Source organism: Schistocerca cancellata, chromosome 9 (assembly GCF_023864275.1).
Source record: "Schistocerca cancellata isolate TAMUIC-IGC-003103 chromosome 9, iqSchCanc2.1, whole genome shotgun sequence".
Classification (NCBI taxonomy): domain Eukaryota; kingdom Metazoa; phylum Arthropoda; class Insecta; order Orthoptera; family Acrididae; genus Schistocerca; species Schistocerca cancellata.
In genome coordinates this window covers 409540109-409558658 of record NC_064634.1, presented here as the reverse complement: position 1 = coordinate 409558658, position 18550 = coordinate 409540109, and the positions used below count along the sequence as shown (strand labels likewise).

Genomic DNA, 18550 nt, shown 5'->3' with positions numbered 1-18550 from the left:
AACTGTGACCTCTCTGACAGGAAATCACAAATCCAGTCGAATACCTCAGATGATATTCTATAAGCATGCAGTTATCACAAGCCGATGGTGAGGTAGTGTCAAAAGCCTTCTGGAAATCTATAAATACAGGCACAAATTGAAAGCCCTTTTTGATAGCACTCAACACTTCGTGTGAGTAAAGAGTTAGTTGTGTTTCACAAGAATTATGATTACTAACCAGCCTGACATTAGCAGTCAGGATGCGTGGGATAACTACGAGTGTGCTCCTGCTGTCATACAACATCGCTCCCCAGATCATAACTCCAGGTGTAGGCCCAATGTGTGTAGCACACAGACAGATTGGTTGCATGCACTCAACTGGACTCTTCGTAACCAACACATGGCCACCACTGGCACAAGGCAGAACCAGCTTTCATCAGAAAATACAACAGACCTCCACCCTGCCCTCCAATTAGCTCTCACTTGACACCACTAAAATCACAAATGGTGGTGGTTTGGGATCAGTGGAATGCATGCTACAGGCGTCTGGTTCGGAGCTGTCCTTGAAGTAACGAAAGTGTAACAGTTTGCAGTGTCATTGTGGTGCTAACTGCTGCTCAAAATGCTGCTGCAGATGCAGTATGATGTGCCAGAACCATATGCCGAACATAATGTCTTCTCTCTAGGTAGTGCCATCTGGCCATCTAGAGCCAGGTCTTCTTGCAACCGTACATTCTCACGAGCACCATAGACAGCAATCATTTACAATGACAACATTCCTGCCACATCTTTCTGCAATATTGCAGAAAGAACATCCAGCTTCTCGTAGCCCTATTACATGATGATGTTCAAACTTAGTAAGATGCTGATAATGGCCTCTTTTGTCACTTTAAAGGCATTCTTGACTAACATCAACTTACCACATCCAATAACAAAGGTAACTGACATTCACAATCATTCCAGCATGTATTTAAAGTTTTGTATCCTCATAATGACACCACTAGAACCACTCTTGAGCAACTGGGGTGAAATCTGATGTAGAGACATGCCTACCAACTTTATTTTTCTTGGTGTTGCAATTTTTTTCTCTCTGTGTACTTGTTTTATTAATAGGGAGAACACCACTGGGCAAAGTACAGTAAGAAAATAGTTCTGTCATACCAAAGGGACTCAGATGTAGTCGCTAACCACATGCATACACTGCAAGATAATTCCTTTGAAGATAAAACAGTAAAACATTTAAACTGAATTTAACTGTATGCAAAGTGAAAGTTAAGTTGGTTGGGTGTCAGATAAATTATCAAAATATTTTATTTTCAACACCACGATTAAAAATCATTTAATGGGACAATCTACAAGTTGACTGAAAAAAGTGTGTATTATCTTCAGCAGAACCATGTCTGATACAACACAAACTACTCAAATAGAATCTCAAATGAGTTTTAACTTTTTTTTAAAACTTGAAGCAAGTCTTGGTAGTGTTATACTGACCTTAACTACCCTGCTGCATTCTCTCCACTGTGAACTACATGTCAACTTCTGTTGGATAGTCTCTGCATAGTTGTAATAACAACCTAACTGAATTTTTTGTTTCCACAAATATATTTTTTGTTGACTCTATATCCTCGTGTTTTGTTTTCTTTTTCCTATCTACCACCACACACAAAATTTACACTTTATTTTAAACATCCAGCACCTATTTCATAAACTGTATATTATATAATTTAAAAAAAATTATGCTGTATTGTCACTTAAAATATTTTTGTTAACAGAGCTACACAGCTTTAATTATCTAAAAGTATGGCATCACAAAACCAACAAAACCTGTTGTAATATATATTCCTTTATCAACACCCAGTTTCAATCAAGTGACAATCTTCAAGTCATTAATATCATTGCATAAGGTGAAAGGAAGGTTCCTTGAAGTTAAGTAAATTTTCATTATCAGTTGCAGCACCTGTCACTTGCACATGTGTCAACTACTATATATAATAATTAATGTCAAACAACGTTCCTTTAACCTAATGTAATGATATTAGTGACTCTACAATAATCACTTGATTAAAAGTGGGCATCAATAAATAAATAAACATAATGGCAGAATTTGGTGGTTTCATGATGCTCTTCTTCAAAAATATTATCATTCCTTCATTTTCTACTTCTAGTATGTGAACAAAATTATTGTTTCCTTTGATAATCACTGTGGCGATATTGTAAAATGAATATGCAGTTGATTATGCAAAATTTCCATAGTAGTTTTAAGGGCTGAATGGCACCAGAAATGATAATTAGCTTGACTTTCATTAAAGAGACTGGGAAAGAACATTTTGCAAAAGTAAGAGTGGTGTGAACAGTCGAAGAGAAAAATAAGGGAGGGAACTTGGAAATAAATATTTGTAGTTATATTTCACACATATCAATAGGAGAATGTTGTTAAGTACTCACGTTCAATGACTTTTGGCATCCAAAAATTGTCCCCCCCCCCCCCCCTCCCTCCCACCCAGCCCTCTTCTCAACAATAACTGGCTCTACCCAAACAGCTTACGAAAATCTTTTATCCAAGCAATGTAAAATTTAAGGACTATAAGATCTTACAAAGTACATACACTTGCTCCTGACAGTCCACTTCTTCAGATTAAACAGCGTAGCTCAGGCATAAAATCAGAAAGGTAAAGGAAAGAACTGAGCAAACAGGCAGAGCCTTTAACTGTAAGTATGAAGACTGAAAGCACTATGTTTGGTTTTTAATAGAAGACTAGCACGGGTCACAGGTATTTGTTGTAGTTATTTTATCTCATTCCTACAGACACACATAGTTATCAATTTCCCACTATTCAATAAGATGTCTAACAGGTCATAAGAAATAAATCAAGCACACTGTTGACATGAGCTTGTTGTCTTTTTAACATGTATCATTACAATCAAATTTCCTGCAGCAAAATTAAAAATTATATTGAAGATATGATGATTGATGTTATGTGAAGCACGAAGCTGTACTGACATTTCACTACGTCATAAGATATTCAAGATACAAGAAAAAGTAAAATGTTTGGAATCTGGTTTAATACTAATGATTTCTGTAATTTTAGACAAATGAGCAATCTTAAAAGGACAGTTGTAAATGCACTTTCTTTAACTGTAATAAAAACTCAAGTTTTAAAGAAGTTCTTACAAAAATTTGTGTTGACTTACTTTATTATAAATTAAACAAATGAAACAAAATATGTGAGAAGTAAAATACCAGATCTAAAACCAAGTAAAAAGCAGACACTATTTGTTTGTGTGTGAACATGTATACAACAAAACAAATTTAAATTCAAGTGCACTTCCACACAATCAATAAAATGTACAGAAATAAATTTTTACTAATATAAGACAAAAATCATAAACAAAAAATAACTAGTATACAAGGTGAGCTGCAGATTGCTTACTGTTTCATGATATTACTACAGAAGAAGAAATTTTTGTATGAAAAAAAGGTTATCCGTCAGAGTACACATAACTCTGTGACCCCAGTATCAGCCTACTTGCCACATGAAGATTATTAACTCAATTTCCCAATATCATCCATTCTGCTTTGCAGGAATAATATACATTTGATGGGAAAACATTATCTACCTTTCTGTTTTGTGTGGGTGTGTGTTGGGGAGGGGGCAGGAAGGGGGGGGGGCATAGGTGGCATGTTCTTTGAAAGTCTTATACTCTCTCTTTAAAATAAATAAATAAATAAATAAATAATAAAAATAAAAATAAATTAAAATGAGCAAAAATGCAATTCTACGATGTCTCAGGTTCTGGCTCAAAATTAATGTGATTTATTGTCCTTGTGACAGTGAGGAAACTGCTATACACTTCCCTGCCAGCCATAAGTAATAAAGTTAGTACTGGTCCTGTGAAACAATTTCCTCCCCACAGAACGGATGTGTTAGGAAGGATAATCACATTTGTCGCCACACGTAATTTTCACATGTCATTGTCACTGAAGAACGATAACAATCATGAGTCTGCTGTCCCCATCTTGCCCTTCTCTTCATCCCATTTCAAATGCTGCATATTTCATATTTTAAAAACTCAACAAAATTGGGGGAAGACCAGATAATACCATATGAATACTGTACTTTAAGAAATTTTAATTGATCCCGTATGTTACAATTTGCATGACTTTAGTTTTCTGGTATTCTGTGAGGTGATGAAATGGTCGAATCACCACAAATCAAATTACAAGCCCAGAGGTCACTGTGGAATGTGGAACATGAGGGAAGCAGTGTGGTGTAGTGTAGTTAGTGGAGAGTAATTCTTGAAGTGCAAATGATGATTATTATTATTATTATTATTATTATTATTATTATTTTGAGATTTGATGGTACAGGTAGATGTAAACAGTTAAAATTACCTATCATATTGCAATTATATCAATTTCTAGGATAAATACTTTCAAATTAAACACATCACAATATATTTTTATGAACAGCGTAAGATGATGTCAACAAAAGAATCATAACAAAAACACATCAACTAGAAAAGAAAAGGAGCATGAAGAGTAAAAGTCTCAAGGAATCACTGCACATTTACAAACAGTGAGCCTTGAGAATCACAAAATAGGGACAGTACTTGAGTGTAGAAGCCCCCCCCCTCCCCCCATACACTAAAAAAGGAGGGAACTTTGTGTATTTGCTAACTAACAAATCAATTATACATACATGCATCTCAGTTCAAAGGATGCTGCATGTGAAGACAGAAGCATTACTAAGTAGAATTAAATAACATTTCTGGCTAAAACAGACTGACACGAAAATGAATTAAATGTATCAATCGTGTCATGTCTAGCACTAGACCACAAAACCTGTAAAGCAGATTTGAACACTGATAGCTATAGCACTGCAGAAGTGAAGTAGCAGGAATCTCTCTGTGTTCCGAACAGACTCATAACAAAAGTAATACGATGTTGAATTTTCACATATCTTAAATTACATAAAGTTGAAAAAGTTCAGAATTATTGTCCTCAACATTGATTGGTGTTGTGTGCAATGTGATGAACCTGTATCTGATTAGGAGAGATGAATTCTTTATAACTGTGGTACACATGTGATGGTTCATCGGGGTACTGAGTACAGAGCTAGTACTGGATACAAGCACAAAGCAAGACACTCAAGATATGCAAGAAGAAAGGTCACTATTGCCAATTAAATCAACAGAGACTCTCATGATACAAATGAAGCAGAAAACTCTAATAGAACTACAAAGTTCCGATAAGAGAAAACACTTTAAGATTAAAATCTTCAATTCGACACAATGTACATTAGTTGAGCTAATAATGCTATTATGAACTAATAAAAAAGATAAATACAGTTATACTATTGTTTCTTAATCACTTTTTTCTCCTTATTCAGTACTTAACATAACATCATTTACAGCCCATTCATCCAAGCAATCATAATTCTTTTAACAAAGCCTGTTCCTATTAATGGAAAGGCATTCATAATCATTAAGTACAATTAGAATTTGCACAATTTACTTTTTTCTGTAATAGAAACAGACACTGTTCAATGAATGCTCATAGCACATTGGGATAGTGATTCAAACCAGCATCACTACTTAATTGCAAAATTGTAAAAGTATCTCACATCATAAAATTTTATAAAACTGAGAACGATAATGAGAAAGAAAAAATGAAGGAAATGAAACAGACAATCAGTACTACTATTTTTTCTCCCTGACTGATTTGTTAATAATTCTGTACTTTCTCCAGTCAACTGGACAAAATAACAAACTTTTGTCAATGCATCGAAAGATTTTTCATATCCACTGCAGTCAAATGTCTTTGATGTTCAGAACATGTAAAAGGAAATTGACAGAAAGAAAGTGAAACCTTGTTCCATGAGAATAACAATTTCAGTAGTTAGGTAGATGTAGAAATAATATAAAAGACAGCCATGCCTAAATGTAAGAGAATAGAAATACGGATAATATACTTTTTATCCAAGAAATATATGACACATGAAAGTGTGATTTCTGAACAGTTACTTGCTGCATAATAAATGGAACTGATTCATGGACAATACTAGTTTCCTACAGTATCATAACTTGAAAATGTTTATGAGCAGAATGTAAGATTTTATTACATTCATAAAACAAAGTACAGAAAACCACAATGAAATTGGAGAATGAAATACATCATCAGTGCAGGAGCAGGAGGGGTGAGGGACATAGGGGGGATAACTTGTTGGTCAACTACGGTACTGGTCAGTAATCATCTCCTGCTCAACAATTCCGAAATTACGTAATTAAATAATATTTCTAAACAAAGAACTATCCACTCTCACTTTCACACTCTTTTTTTACACTCCTGGATTCTCCTTTCTCCCATTTTGTTCATACATTTGTTCTGAATTTAATTAATTTGTCTAAGATTCCAAATTGATCAACTGCACAACTTTCTTATTATCTAATTATTCCGAAACCCACTTACAGATGTACTAATATGAATGCAAATTATTTCCAAAATTATTGTTTTCACTGTGTCAAAACACACACACACACACACACACACACACACACACACACACACACACAAATTACAGATGTCACACACACACACACACAAACACACACACACACACACACACACACACACACACACACACACACAATCTTCTGGACTAAAAATAAGACTGTCTAGTGAACACTTTGTAAAATAAAATAGAAAAGGACAGTAGCCGAAATTATAGAATGTAAGGGAAGTGGTTATAGGTTTCAATCTGCCAAAAAACTCATGAAAAGAAATCTGTTATTACAGATGCTGTGATAAATATTAAGAGTCCTCAGTGGAAAGGTTACGTTAAAATATGACATAACCTACACTAATTCATACATTTATTTCCACAGTTTCATATTGACAATGACAAAAATACAAATATTATAACTTTACAGCAATCAATAAAACACTACAAAAATATTGTTTAAGGAGAAAAAAAGAATGTATGGTATACAGAACATTATCACATCCAAAATTCACAAATATGCTATAGGCCAAATGCCTACTAACTGTTTCTCAAATACCAACTAAAAGCTTTAATACACTGTAAGCAGGTCATATTCCAAAAGTTTAACAGAGTATCTCACTGATACATTCAATCTAGTTTGTAACTGACAACACATATCCTGTTCAAAAGACATTAATTAATGACTAGAATGAAATTACAACAGTAATAAACGTCACACAACATTTCTCAATACGATCTACAAATCTGTGTTTGCCTCAGCATACAAATACATATTAGTATTCAAAAGACTGTCATCATTCCTCAATCACTTTCAAACACTCATAAATAAGGGCTTTAAATATTTAATCTTCACATTAAACAATTCTTCTCAGTTTAAACATGTCACGAGACAACAATGGACACAAATTTGAGTCAGAAACAAGCATTTGTTCATCTTCCGAATACATCATATCCACAAAGTTCCTGTCCAAATACATTCATTTGATTTGAAATAAATTCTGACAACATGTCATTATCAGGGATTTTTAAAAAAGTTCTCTCTTCATTTGTGACTTTCACTTTGAAGGTATATCAGCATCTTCTATCATACTTTACATATCTATACAAGTAACTTTCAGTCAACATTGTATTACTAGGCAAAGACATCAAGTACATAAACAAAGACATTTACAAATATCACAGATTCAAAAGAAGTCAACAGGGGATGAGCACACTCTTTAAATAGGCAAACAATGTACAATATTTTACATCTTTACAAGGTTAGTTAGAGAGTGTGTTCACAGCACAGGTACTTGTAACCATTAACCAACACAACAGCTCAGAATTTACCTACAGACCTTTAATTTTTATACGATTTTCACTTACACGAAAAATATGACTTTTATTATTATTATTATTATTATTATTATTATTATTAACTATCTGGAAGAGAATGGGCGATACTAATGCTGAACTGCAGTTGCTGAGTAGATCAACAGTAATTTTACATTATCATTCTTTGTAAGCAAACAAATATTCTCTCCTATTGCAAAAACTGTCATTGTGGTACTTCATTTAGTATGCCATGGTACTGTCGCAAACTAAGACTTCAGCATTTTAGATGTGGCACATAGAGGAGAGTTTTGCAGACTGGTTTGGCACTGTTTCACTGCAAACAATTTGAACAGTTTCTTATAAAAGCTGCCACTGACACACACACACACACACACACACACACACACACACACACACACACACACACACAATGTCCGCGCAAATTGCCATCAAAAAGTTTAAATCCTTTTATCTACATGTGAAATTCTTATCAACAAACAAATGTCTATACAAAAAAATTGCAGTTACATGCTAGCATTCATAGAAACAGAATCTGTTTACAAAACTTTGCCACCTTGGAGACACATTCTGAATGCCAAGCGTCAATTTCTATGATAGTTATTAATCAGAAAGTGAGTTGAAACAATGAGCTGGATTATCAATAAATATCAGCCAGTAATTTATTAAATGACTGATGTAGACCAGTGATCTATTAATTATACATTACAATTGTGACTAAGTAGGTTTTTCAGGATGGCTTTTCAAGAATTGGTTGTCAGAAAAGTTACTGGTAATATACAATTTGTGCCTCAGCAATTCAATCATATTTATGTGTGCAAGAATCCTGTTTAACAAACATTTGTAAGTTGAATAATGTTACTAATTCTCCGGTTTGCAACAGTCAGTTACAAATTCAGATGAACATCAGAAAGAAGTAGCTGGATTCCAGTGTCCCTACTGATGACAATTACTCACAAACATAAACTTGTTCAGCACTTCACTCACAAGACATGACGACATGAGTGGCATCAACTCTGTGGCTCGGAAGCTGATCCTGCAGTCAAATTAGCACAAAATTCGCATACAGTGCAATCTGAGCTCACCCATTTCTGTGTATATGTGTAGATGTGTGCAACTTACGGCATCACTCACCACCTCCTGCAAGGGACGAGGATCGTCTCGTCGTGCTAGGTGTGAACTCTGCAGTCGCCGCAGTAGCGGTACACCATTGCGGTACTGCCGTTTGAGCGTCCAATACGCTATTAGACGCTGTATCAACTGGTTCTTTTTTGGTATGTTGACCAGTGATGCTATCTCCTGTATCCTGCATATATGGTCATGCTGTCATTAACGTCGTCATAAATTTTACAATACTAAAATCTGACTCCACACATTCAATAAACAAGGCAGCATAATTTTACGATTTCACATTTTAAATTAAGTACAAGCCATTTTCAATATCTGTATCACAGCTTACAATCAGCAAATTTAAATATAACAAGACACAATAATCAATTCAGAAACTTCAGCATACATAGTAGATTTAGTAGCATCACATCATAGTCAGGTGCAACAAAACTGAGCATTTGTACAGGATGTATATGCGGACAACGAAAAAAAATTCCCGGTTAAAAAAACACTTTCTCCCGGGTGAAAATACACTTTTACTGTGTTAAGTGACAGTATACTTTTCCTCAGAACTGTAAAACTTATCAATCCTTGTAATGGTTATAGCTTTATACACTGGCATAGAATCTCTCAGCCCTTTAGAAAACGAAACTCAGAAAAAAAAGCCCATGTACACAGTATATTTTCGTATTATGAAAGTATAAATTCGAATTCCACCAAACACTGCATGTTACTTTCCAAAGCATCGAAATTGAGATTGCGATGCACTTTTGTAAGCCAGTCATAGCTCATGTCACGTGATCGCACCAGCCAATACAGTAGATATTCAGGCCTTAGGACACATGATGTAGTCAGCCAATAGCATTATCACTGTTAAGTAGCACTTACACACAAATAGGAAAAGTTAATGGTGTAAATTAATATGGATAGTGTTGCTACAAGAAAAGCAGAGCTTTCACATACAATATTGGTCTCGATGATTAATAAGCTGCAAGAGAAGCTAAACTTTCACGTATAATGTTGATCTTTTTTGCGAGTGTTACACTTTAAGATACATCACACAAATGTGGCAGTAAAATTTTTGATACTGACATAAATGTCTGAACTCCCGGGCTCGAAATATTTTCTGAATGTTTGTCCTCAAACAGCTGATTTTTAAATGAGAGTCAAACACTCTGTGATTTAAGAAATTCATCACACATTCTCGCACTTAGTTCATCTTGCGTAAAAAGAAATTTACTTTGAAAGTAATGCTTTTCAATCAATCATTCGCAATATTTTCCCACGACCTGATAGAAAGAGGTTTATTTCAGCAGTTGCCAGAAAGCGCCAGATAACAGGCCTCACCGCGCTTGCGCAGCTACGATGACGCAGGAATCCTATACGTCCGTACGTGTTAAACATTAAAAGATCTTGCATTATGTCATAAAAGAAACAAGACATCAGAGGAATTTCGTGAACCATACTAAAATGCATAATTCAGCTTAAAGTGCACATTCTTATATCCAGATTCGATCGTAAACTTTCTTGGAGTACCAGTACTGTACTATCTCATTTTTGGTTCTTTATTATGGCATAATGCTATACGTGCTAGAAGATGAAAACGTGCTCTTTTGAAATGCAGTGAACAGTTGAAGCCAGCTAATAGTGTGGGATTAAGCACTTTTTTTTTTTCAAATAAATTGACTGCCTCAGTGGAAAAGATTAATAAAGCCATATTTCTTTAGCAAACTGAAAAAAATATCTTCATTGTTTCGCAAGGCGATTAATGCTGGACTGAAATTGCCGCCCGGGGCAGATACCCAGGTTTGCTCCCAGTGAATATGGCAACTTGCACATGCCAGTACAATTTTTCCAGCTAGCATCTTGCTACTTGCTTATACAGCTAACAGCCCCACTTCTGTAGCCAGAAGTAGGAGAAGGTACATGCGCGACTCAACTGCACATGCACATGGGCTCACTCGCAACTGCTCACACGAATCTAATGTAAACAGTTGTGATTTCATGCTCATCAGAGGCGATTTGTTGTTATGAAGCATTGCATAGTCTTCCTAAAGCGTTTGACAGATTTTGCTACTGGCAGACGTTTGTTTGAGCACTGTGTTATGGCCCATTTCCTTTGCAACTTAAGTTTTATTTTAGTTTTTTTCTCTCGTTCATGTTTTATTGCTGCAGTCCTTTGTTAAAGTATTATTTCTTACCAGTCAAAATCACACAAATTTAACTGAAAACTGAAAAAAATATCCTGGAATTCTAAAAAGTTTCCAGGTTTTTCCCAGTTTTCTCCCGGATGAAAAAATTTCCGGGTTTTTCCTGGATCTCCCACTTGTCCCGAGTCGTATACACCCTGTTGTAGTACTTTAATTAACACATGCATACAAAAACAATATGCAAGCAAAGTTAGCACCGCCATGATTCAAGGTATACGGTGAGACGTAAAAGCAGTGCTGACAGTTCTTTATACACCACGAGGAGCTTTCTGTGTGCTATAATTTGAATTTCTAGAAAAATCTGATGGTGTTCGTACAACTGCTTTAGTGAGCTAATTCAAAACACTGGAGAAGGTAAGTGGATACTGCTTCTAGCAAGGTGTTGCACTGTACAGAACTGCAATGGTCAAATGAGCCTTAAGGTATTTTTATGGTTCAAATGACTACCAATACACTAACGGGGGAAAAGAAAAAACCACCACCATCAAGCAGGACTTACGTGAAGTAAACAAAAGTTGGCAGGCATGTTTTTACATCTGAAGGATGATGCCTACACTATTAAAGTGCAAATCAGATTTGCTTTAAATACGTACTGTAACAGTCATGAGCATTAGTTACATTTGAGACTGCACGTGGTGAGTTGACGTTAGTCAAGACGCCTTTAAGGCAACAAAGACGTCATTATCAACACCTCACTAAGTGTGAATGGGACCTGTAATAAGGCAACAAGAAGTTGGGTGTTCCTTTTGCAATATTGCAAAAAGACTTGGCAGGAACGTTGCCACTGTAGATGATTGCTGGCAGTGATGTTTACGAGAATGTACGATGCCATTTCGTATGACAGCACTCTCGTGGTCATTCATGTACCCTGACTGTCAATTTGTATGTCAATATGGTGATTTGAGCTGTTGTGCTACCATTCATGAAGAGAAGCCCATGGGGTGTTATCCAACAAGATAATGCTTGCTCACACACCACTGTTGTAATCCCGCATACTCTCTACAGAGTGTCAACATGTTGCCTCGGCCTAGTTGATCGCCAGATATGGCTCCAATTGAGCACATTTGGGATATCATCAGATGACAACTACAGTGTCATTCACAAAAAGCATTTGCTCTCTCTGTATTGACCAACCAAGTGCAAGAGGCATGGAACTCTATTCCACAACTGACTTCCACCATCTGTACAACGCAATGCATGCGCATTTGGTTGCATTCAACAGTCTGGTATTTACAACTGTCATTAATGTATCAGCATGGCACATTTGAAATGGCTTATCTTGTACTTAAATTAACCTGTGATTTGTCAATATTAATCACTTAAATATGTTACCTAGACAAATGTATTTCAGCAAGTTCATTACTCTAAATTAATCACTTTTTCATGTCGCAATCTTTTTTCTCGTGAGTATACTATCTTTCTATGTAAATGAATATATTACATTCTAGAGCAAGTTACACCTCCTACTCAAACATGTCTCTCTTTCTGCAGTAAGAGCTACCAAGTCATTGCATATGATCTATTGCAAATTGCCACACAATAATGTGCTGACAAAACAATGCAAAAGTGAATCAAATATGGCTCATTCTTTATAAATTTAAATGACCTGCAAATATTTACATCATATAGGATTTGGAGCAGACAGAATTTAAAATACAAAAATAAAAATTTTCAGTGCTCACCCAACAATAAGAATCATGTAAATGGTACTTGGTTGTGAAACAGGTGGACAAAAACTGAGTGGTTATAACTAAACTGACGCTGTTTCGAGTGCTACAGTATAGGCTATATACATTGTGGGACACTGAAACTTTGTAGGTATGTGCATTAATTGGCGTGCCCCCCCCCCCCCCCCCCCATGAACCATGGACCTTGCCATTGGTGGGGAGGCCTGCATGCCTCAGCGATACAGGTGGCCATACCGTAAGTTCAACCACAACGGAGGGGTATCTGTTGAGAGGCCAGACAAACATGTGGTTCCTGAAGAGGGGCAGCAGCCTTTTCAGTAGTTGCATGGGCAACAGTCTGGATGATTGACTGATCTAGCCTTGTAACACTAACCAAAACGGCCTTGCTGTGCTGGTACTGCGAACGGCTGAAAGCAAGGGGAAACTACAGCCGTAATTTTTCCCGAGGGCATGCAGCTTTACTGTATGGTTAAATGATGATGGCATCCTCTTGGGTAAAATATTCCGGAGGTAAAATAGTGCCCCATTCAGATCTCCGGGCGGAGACTACTCAAGAGGACGTCGTTATCAGGAGAAAGAAAACTGGTGTTCTACAGATCGGAGCATGGAATGTCAGATCCCTTAATCGAGCAGGTAGGTTAGAAAATTTAAAAAGGGAAATTAATAGGTTAAAGCTAGATATAGTGGGAATTAGTGAAGTTCGGTGGCAGGAGGAACAAGACTTTTGGTCAGGTGAATACCGGGTTATAAATACAAATCAAATAGGGGTAATGCAGGAGTAGGTTTAATAATGAATAAAAAAAATAGGAGTGCGGGTAAGCTACTACAAACAGCATAGTGAACGCATTATTGTGGCCAAGATAGACACGAAGCTCATGCCTACTGCAGTAGTACAAGTTTATATGCCAGATAGCTCTGCAGATGATGAAGAAATTGGTGAAATGAATGATGAGATAAAAGAAATTATTAGGTACTGAAGGGAGACGAAAATTTAATAGTCACGGGTGACTGTAATTCGACAGTAGGAAAAGGAAGATAATGAAACGTAGTAGGTGAATATGGATTGGGGCTAAGAAATGAAAGAGGAAGCCGTCTGGTAGAATTTTGCACAGAGCATAACTTAATCATAGCTAACACTTGGTTCAAGAATCATGAAAGAAGGTTGTATACATGGAAGAACCCTGGATATACTAGAAGGTTTTAGATAGATTATATAATGGTAAGACAGAGATTTAGGAACCAGGTTTCAAACTGTAAGACATTTCCAGGGGCAGATGTGGACTCTGGCCACAATCTATTGGTTACGAACTTTAGATTAAAACTGAAGAAACTGTAAAAAGATGGGAATTTAAGGAGATGGGACCTGGAGAAACTGACTAAACCAGAGGTTGTACAGAGTTTCAGGGAGAGTATGAGGGAACAATTGTCACGAATGGGGGAAAGAAATACAGTAGAAGAAGAATGGGTAGCTCTGAGGGACGAAGTAGTGAAGGCAGAAGAGGATAAAGTAGGTAAAAAAGACGAGGGCTAGTAGAAATCCTTGGGTAACAGAAGAAATATTGAATTTAACTGATGAAAGGAGAAAATATAAAAATGCAGTAAATGAAGCAGGCAAAGGGAAATACAAATGTCTCAAAAATGAGATCGACAGGAAGTGCAAAATGGCTAAGCAGGGATGGCTGGAGGACAAATGTAAGGTTGTAGAGGCTTATCTCACTAGGGGTAAGATAGATACTGCCTACAGGAAAATTGAAGAGACGTTTGGAGAAAAGAGAACCACTTGTATGAATATCACAAGCTCAGATGGAAACCCAGCCCTAAGCAAAGAAGGAAAAACAGAAAGGTGGAAGGAGTATATAGAGGGTCTATACAAGGGTGGTGTAAAGCACTCCGTCTTCCGGCCACGAGTGGCCTACGGGGACCATCCGACCGCCGTGTCGTGGTGTACTTGAGGAAAATATTATGGAAATGGAAGAGGATGTAGATGAAGATGAAATGGGAGATACAATACTTCGTGAAGAGTTTGACAGAGCACTGAAAGACCTGAGTCGAAACAAAGCCCCAGGAGTGGACAACATTCCTTTAGAACTACTGACGGCCTTGTGAGAGCCAGTCCTGACAAACTCTACCATCTGGTGAGCAAGATGCATGACACAGGCGATATACCCTCAGACTTCAAGAAGAATATAATAATTCCAATCCCAAAAAAAGCAGGTGTTGACAAATGTGAAAATTACCAAACTATCAGTTTAATAAGTCACAGCTGCAAAATACTAATGTGAATTCTTTACAGACTAATGGAAAAACTGGTAGAAGCTGGTCTCAGAGAAGATCAGCTTGGATTCCGTAGAAATATTGGAACATGTGAGGCAATACTGACTCTACGACTTATCTTAGAAAATAGATAAAGGAAAGGCAAACCTACATTTCTAGCTTTTGTAGACTTAGAGAAAGCTTTTGACAATATTGACTGGTATACTCTCTTTCAAATTATGAAGGTGGCAGGAGTAAAATACAGGGAGCGAAAGGCTATTTACAATTTGTACAGAAACCAGATGGCAGTTATAAGAGTCGAGGGGCATGAAAGGGAAGCAGTGGTTGGGAAAGGAGTGAGACAGGGTTGTAGCCTCTCCCCGATGTTATTCAATCTGTATATTGAGCAAGCAGTAAAGGAAACAAAAGAAATATTCGGAGTAGGTATTAAAATCCATGGAGAAGAAATAAAATCTTTGAGGTTCGCCGATGACATTGTAATTCTGTCAGAGACAGCAAAGGACTTGGAAGAGCAGTTGAACGGAATGGACAGTGTCTTGAAAGGAGGATATAAGATGAACATCAACAAAAGCAAAACGAGAATAATGGAATGTAGTCTAATTAAGTCGAGTGATGCTGAGGGATTAGATTAGGAAATGAGACACTTAAAGTAGTAAAGGAGTTTTGCTATTTGGGGAGCAAAATAACTGATGATGGTCGAAGTAGAGAGGATATAAAATGTAGACTGGCAATGGCAAGGAAAGCATTGCTGAAGAAGAGAAATCTGTTAACATCGACTATAAATTTAAGTGTCAGGAAGTCGTTTCTGAAAGTATTTGTATGGACTGTAGCAATGTATGGAAGTGAAACATGGGCCGATAAATAGTTTGGACAAGAAGAGAATAGAAGCTTTTGAAATGTAGTGCTACAAAATAATGCTGAAGATTAGATGGGTAGATCACATAACTAATGAGGAGGTATTGAATAGAAATGAGGAGAAGAGGAGTTTGTGGCACAACTTGACAAGAAGAAGGGACTGGTTAGTAGGACATGTTCTGAGGCATCAAGGGGTCACAAATTTAGCATTGGAGGGCAGCATGGAGGGTAAAAATCGTAGAGGGAGACCAAGAGACGAATACACTAAGCAGATTCAGAAGGATGTGGGTTGCAGTAAGTACTGGGAGATGAAGAAGCTTGCACAGGATAGAGTAGTGTGGAGAGCTGCATCACACCAGTCTCAGGACTGAAGACCACAACAACAACAACATGGAGCATGATGGGGGAAAAAAATTAGTCCCATTTACTGCAACTGGGTGAAAATATGGCGATGTAGGCAGCCAGAAAGTGAAATGTTTAGTTTTTTATGTAAGTATGATGTTTGTCATTTGGCAACATGTGTTGATTCCTTCCGTGAAGTGAATGTTGGTGTAATAGCTATTGAGAAAAAAAGACTGTACACTGCAGGTAAAACTTTTTTATCAGGACGGCAGCAATATTAGCACTGCACTGAGATATGATGTTGACAGAAACAACAGTAAAGTCAATAAATGAGCTAAAGAATATGATCATTAAATCTGAAGAAACAGTTGAATAAGGTGGGGCAGCAAGTACATGGAGGTGACCCACAACCATGGCACTTGTTGAAGTTGCTGTAACTACACTTTATGCTCAAAAGTATCCGGACACCTGGCAGAAAATGACTTACAAGTTCGTGCCGCTCTCCATTGGTAATGCTACAATTCAATAAGGTGTTGGCCTACCCTTAGCCTTGATGACACCTTCCACTCTCGTAGGTACACGTTCAATCAGGTGCTGGAAAGTTTCTTGGGGAACGGCAACCCATTCTTCATGGAGTGCTGCACTCAGCAGAGGTATCGATGTCGATTGGTGAGGCCTGGCACGAAGCCGGCATTCCAAAACATCCCAAATGAGTTCTTTAGGGTTCAGGTCAGGACTCTGTGCAGGCCAGTCCATTACGGGGATGATATCATGTAACCACTCTGCCACAGATCGTGCATTATGAACAGGTGCTCAATTGTATCAAAAGATGCAATTGCCATGCCCAAATTGCTCTTCAACAGTCAGAAGCAAGAAGGTGCTTAAGACATCAGTGTAGGCCTGTGCTGTGACAGTGCCATGCAAAACAACAAGGGGTGCAAGCCCCCTCCATGAAAAATACTACCACACCACAACATGACCGCTGCCGAATTTTACTCTTGGCACCACACACACTGGCAGAGGACGTTCACCAGGCATTCGCCACACTCACACCCTCCTATCGCATTGCCACATTATGTACCATGATTTGTCACTCAACAGAACATTTTTCCACTGATCAATGGTCCAATGTTTACACTCCTTAGACCAAACAAGGCGTCATTTGGTATTTAATGGCTTGACGTGTGGCTAATGAGGAGCTGCTCACAGTACTTGCAGGGGATCCTGATGCAGTTTAGAATTCCTGTGCGATGGTCTGGATAGATGTCTGTCTATTACACATTACGATCCTCTTCAACTGTTGGCGGTCTCTGTCAGTCAACGGATGAGGTCGGTCTGTATGCTTTTGTGCTGTATGTGTCCCTTCACATTTCAATTTCACTATCACATGGAAACACTGGACCTAGGGATGTTTAGGAGTGTGGAAATCTCACGTACATACATATGATGCAAGTGACACCCAATCACCTGACCATGTTTGCAGTCCATGAGTTCCGTGGAGTGCCCCATTCTGCTCTCTCACAATGTCTAATGGCAGCACAACGCATCTAATATAAAAACGTATGTTTTTGGGAGTATCGGAATACTTTTGATCACATAGTGTATAGCTCACCATGTAGCACTTGCCTCAGATTCTGGAGCCAGTGCTTGAGTGCTAGAGCTGTCAGATGAAACCCCCCTCCCAGTTAACAGTTCAAAAGATTTTGCAGTGCATTTTACAATGGTATCCCTATAAGATTCAGAACATACACCAAATAAGGCACCGTGATAGGCTACAACATCGTAAGTTTGACCTTAATTTTTTGGCATGCATGGAAACTGATGCATGTGGTCTTTGGTTTAGATGTGGCACATTTTACTCTGCATGGTGTCATGAATGCACAGAACTGTCACATATGGGGTTCTATTCTGCTAAATAGGAACATCCACTGCTATCAGCTTACGTAACTGCATGGTGTGGGTTCACAAGCTCCTTCATTATTGGTCCACTTTTCTTCAAGGAGAAGGTCTGTAAGGTGTATTGTGACATCTCCACATTATAAGGACCTCCTCGTGTAACATGTGATTCCAGTTCTGCCAGTACTCAACTGTTTCCTAACCACTATTTTCATGCAAGATGACACGGTAAGTCGCTTGCCACTTGAAAGATTTGCTTAGAGAAACCTTTGGTAATAACAACGTCATCTCTAGGTAATTTCAAGATTTGTGGCCTTTCAGATTCCCCACCCAAAATCTATGTGGCATCTGGTTGTAGAGA

At 37.5% G+C, this 18550-nt stretch overlaps 1 protein-coding gene across 2 annotated transcripts in view; it reads right to left on the bottom strand.

The window, feature by feature from the left end:
- The window catches only part of LOC126100999 (peregrin), a 248793-nt gene that overhangs the window by 171714 nt on the left and 58529 nt on the right, over window positions 1–18550 (bottom strand). Inside the window, exon 9 of one of the 2 annotated variants that reach the window (XM_049911665.1) lies at window positions 8937–9120. In XM_049911665.1, the coding sequence (XP_049767622.1) occupies window positions 8937–9120 (184 nt within the window). The remainder of the gene's footprint in view (window positions 1–8936; window positions 9121–18550) is intronic. The other variant, XM_049911666.1, reaches the window with a different exon arrangement.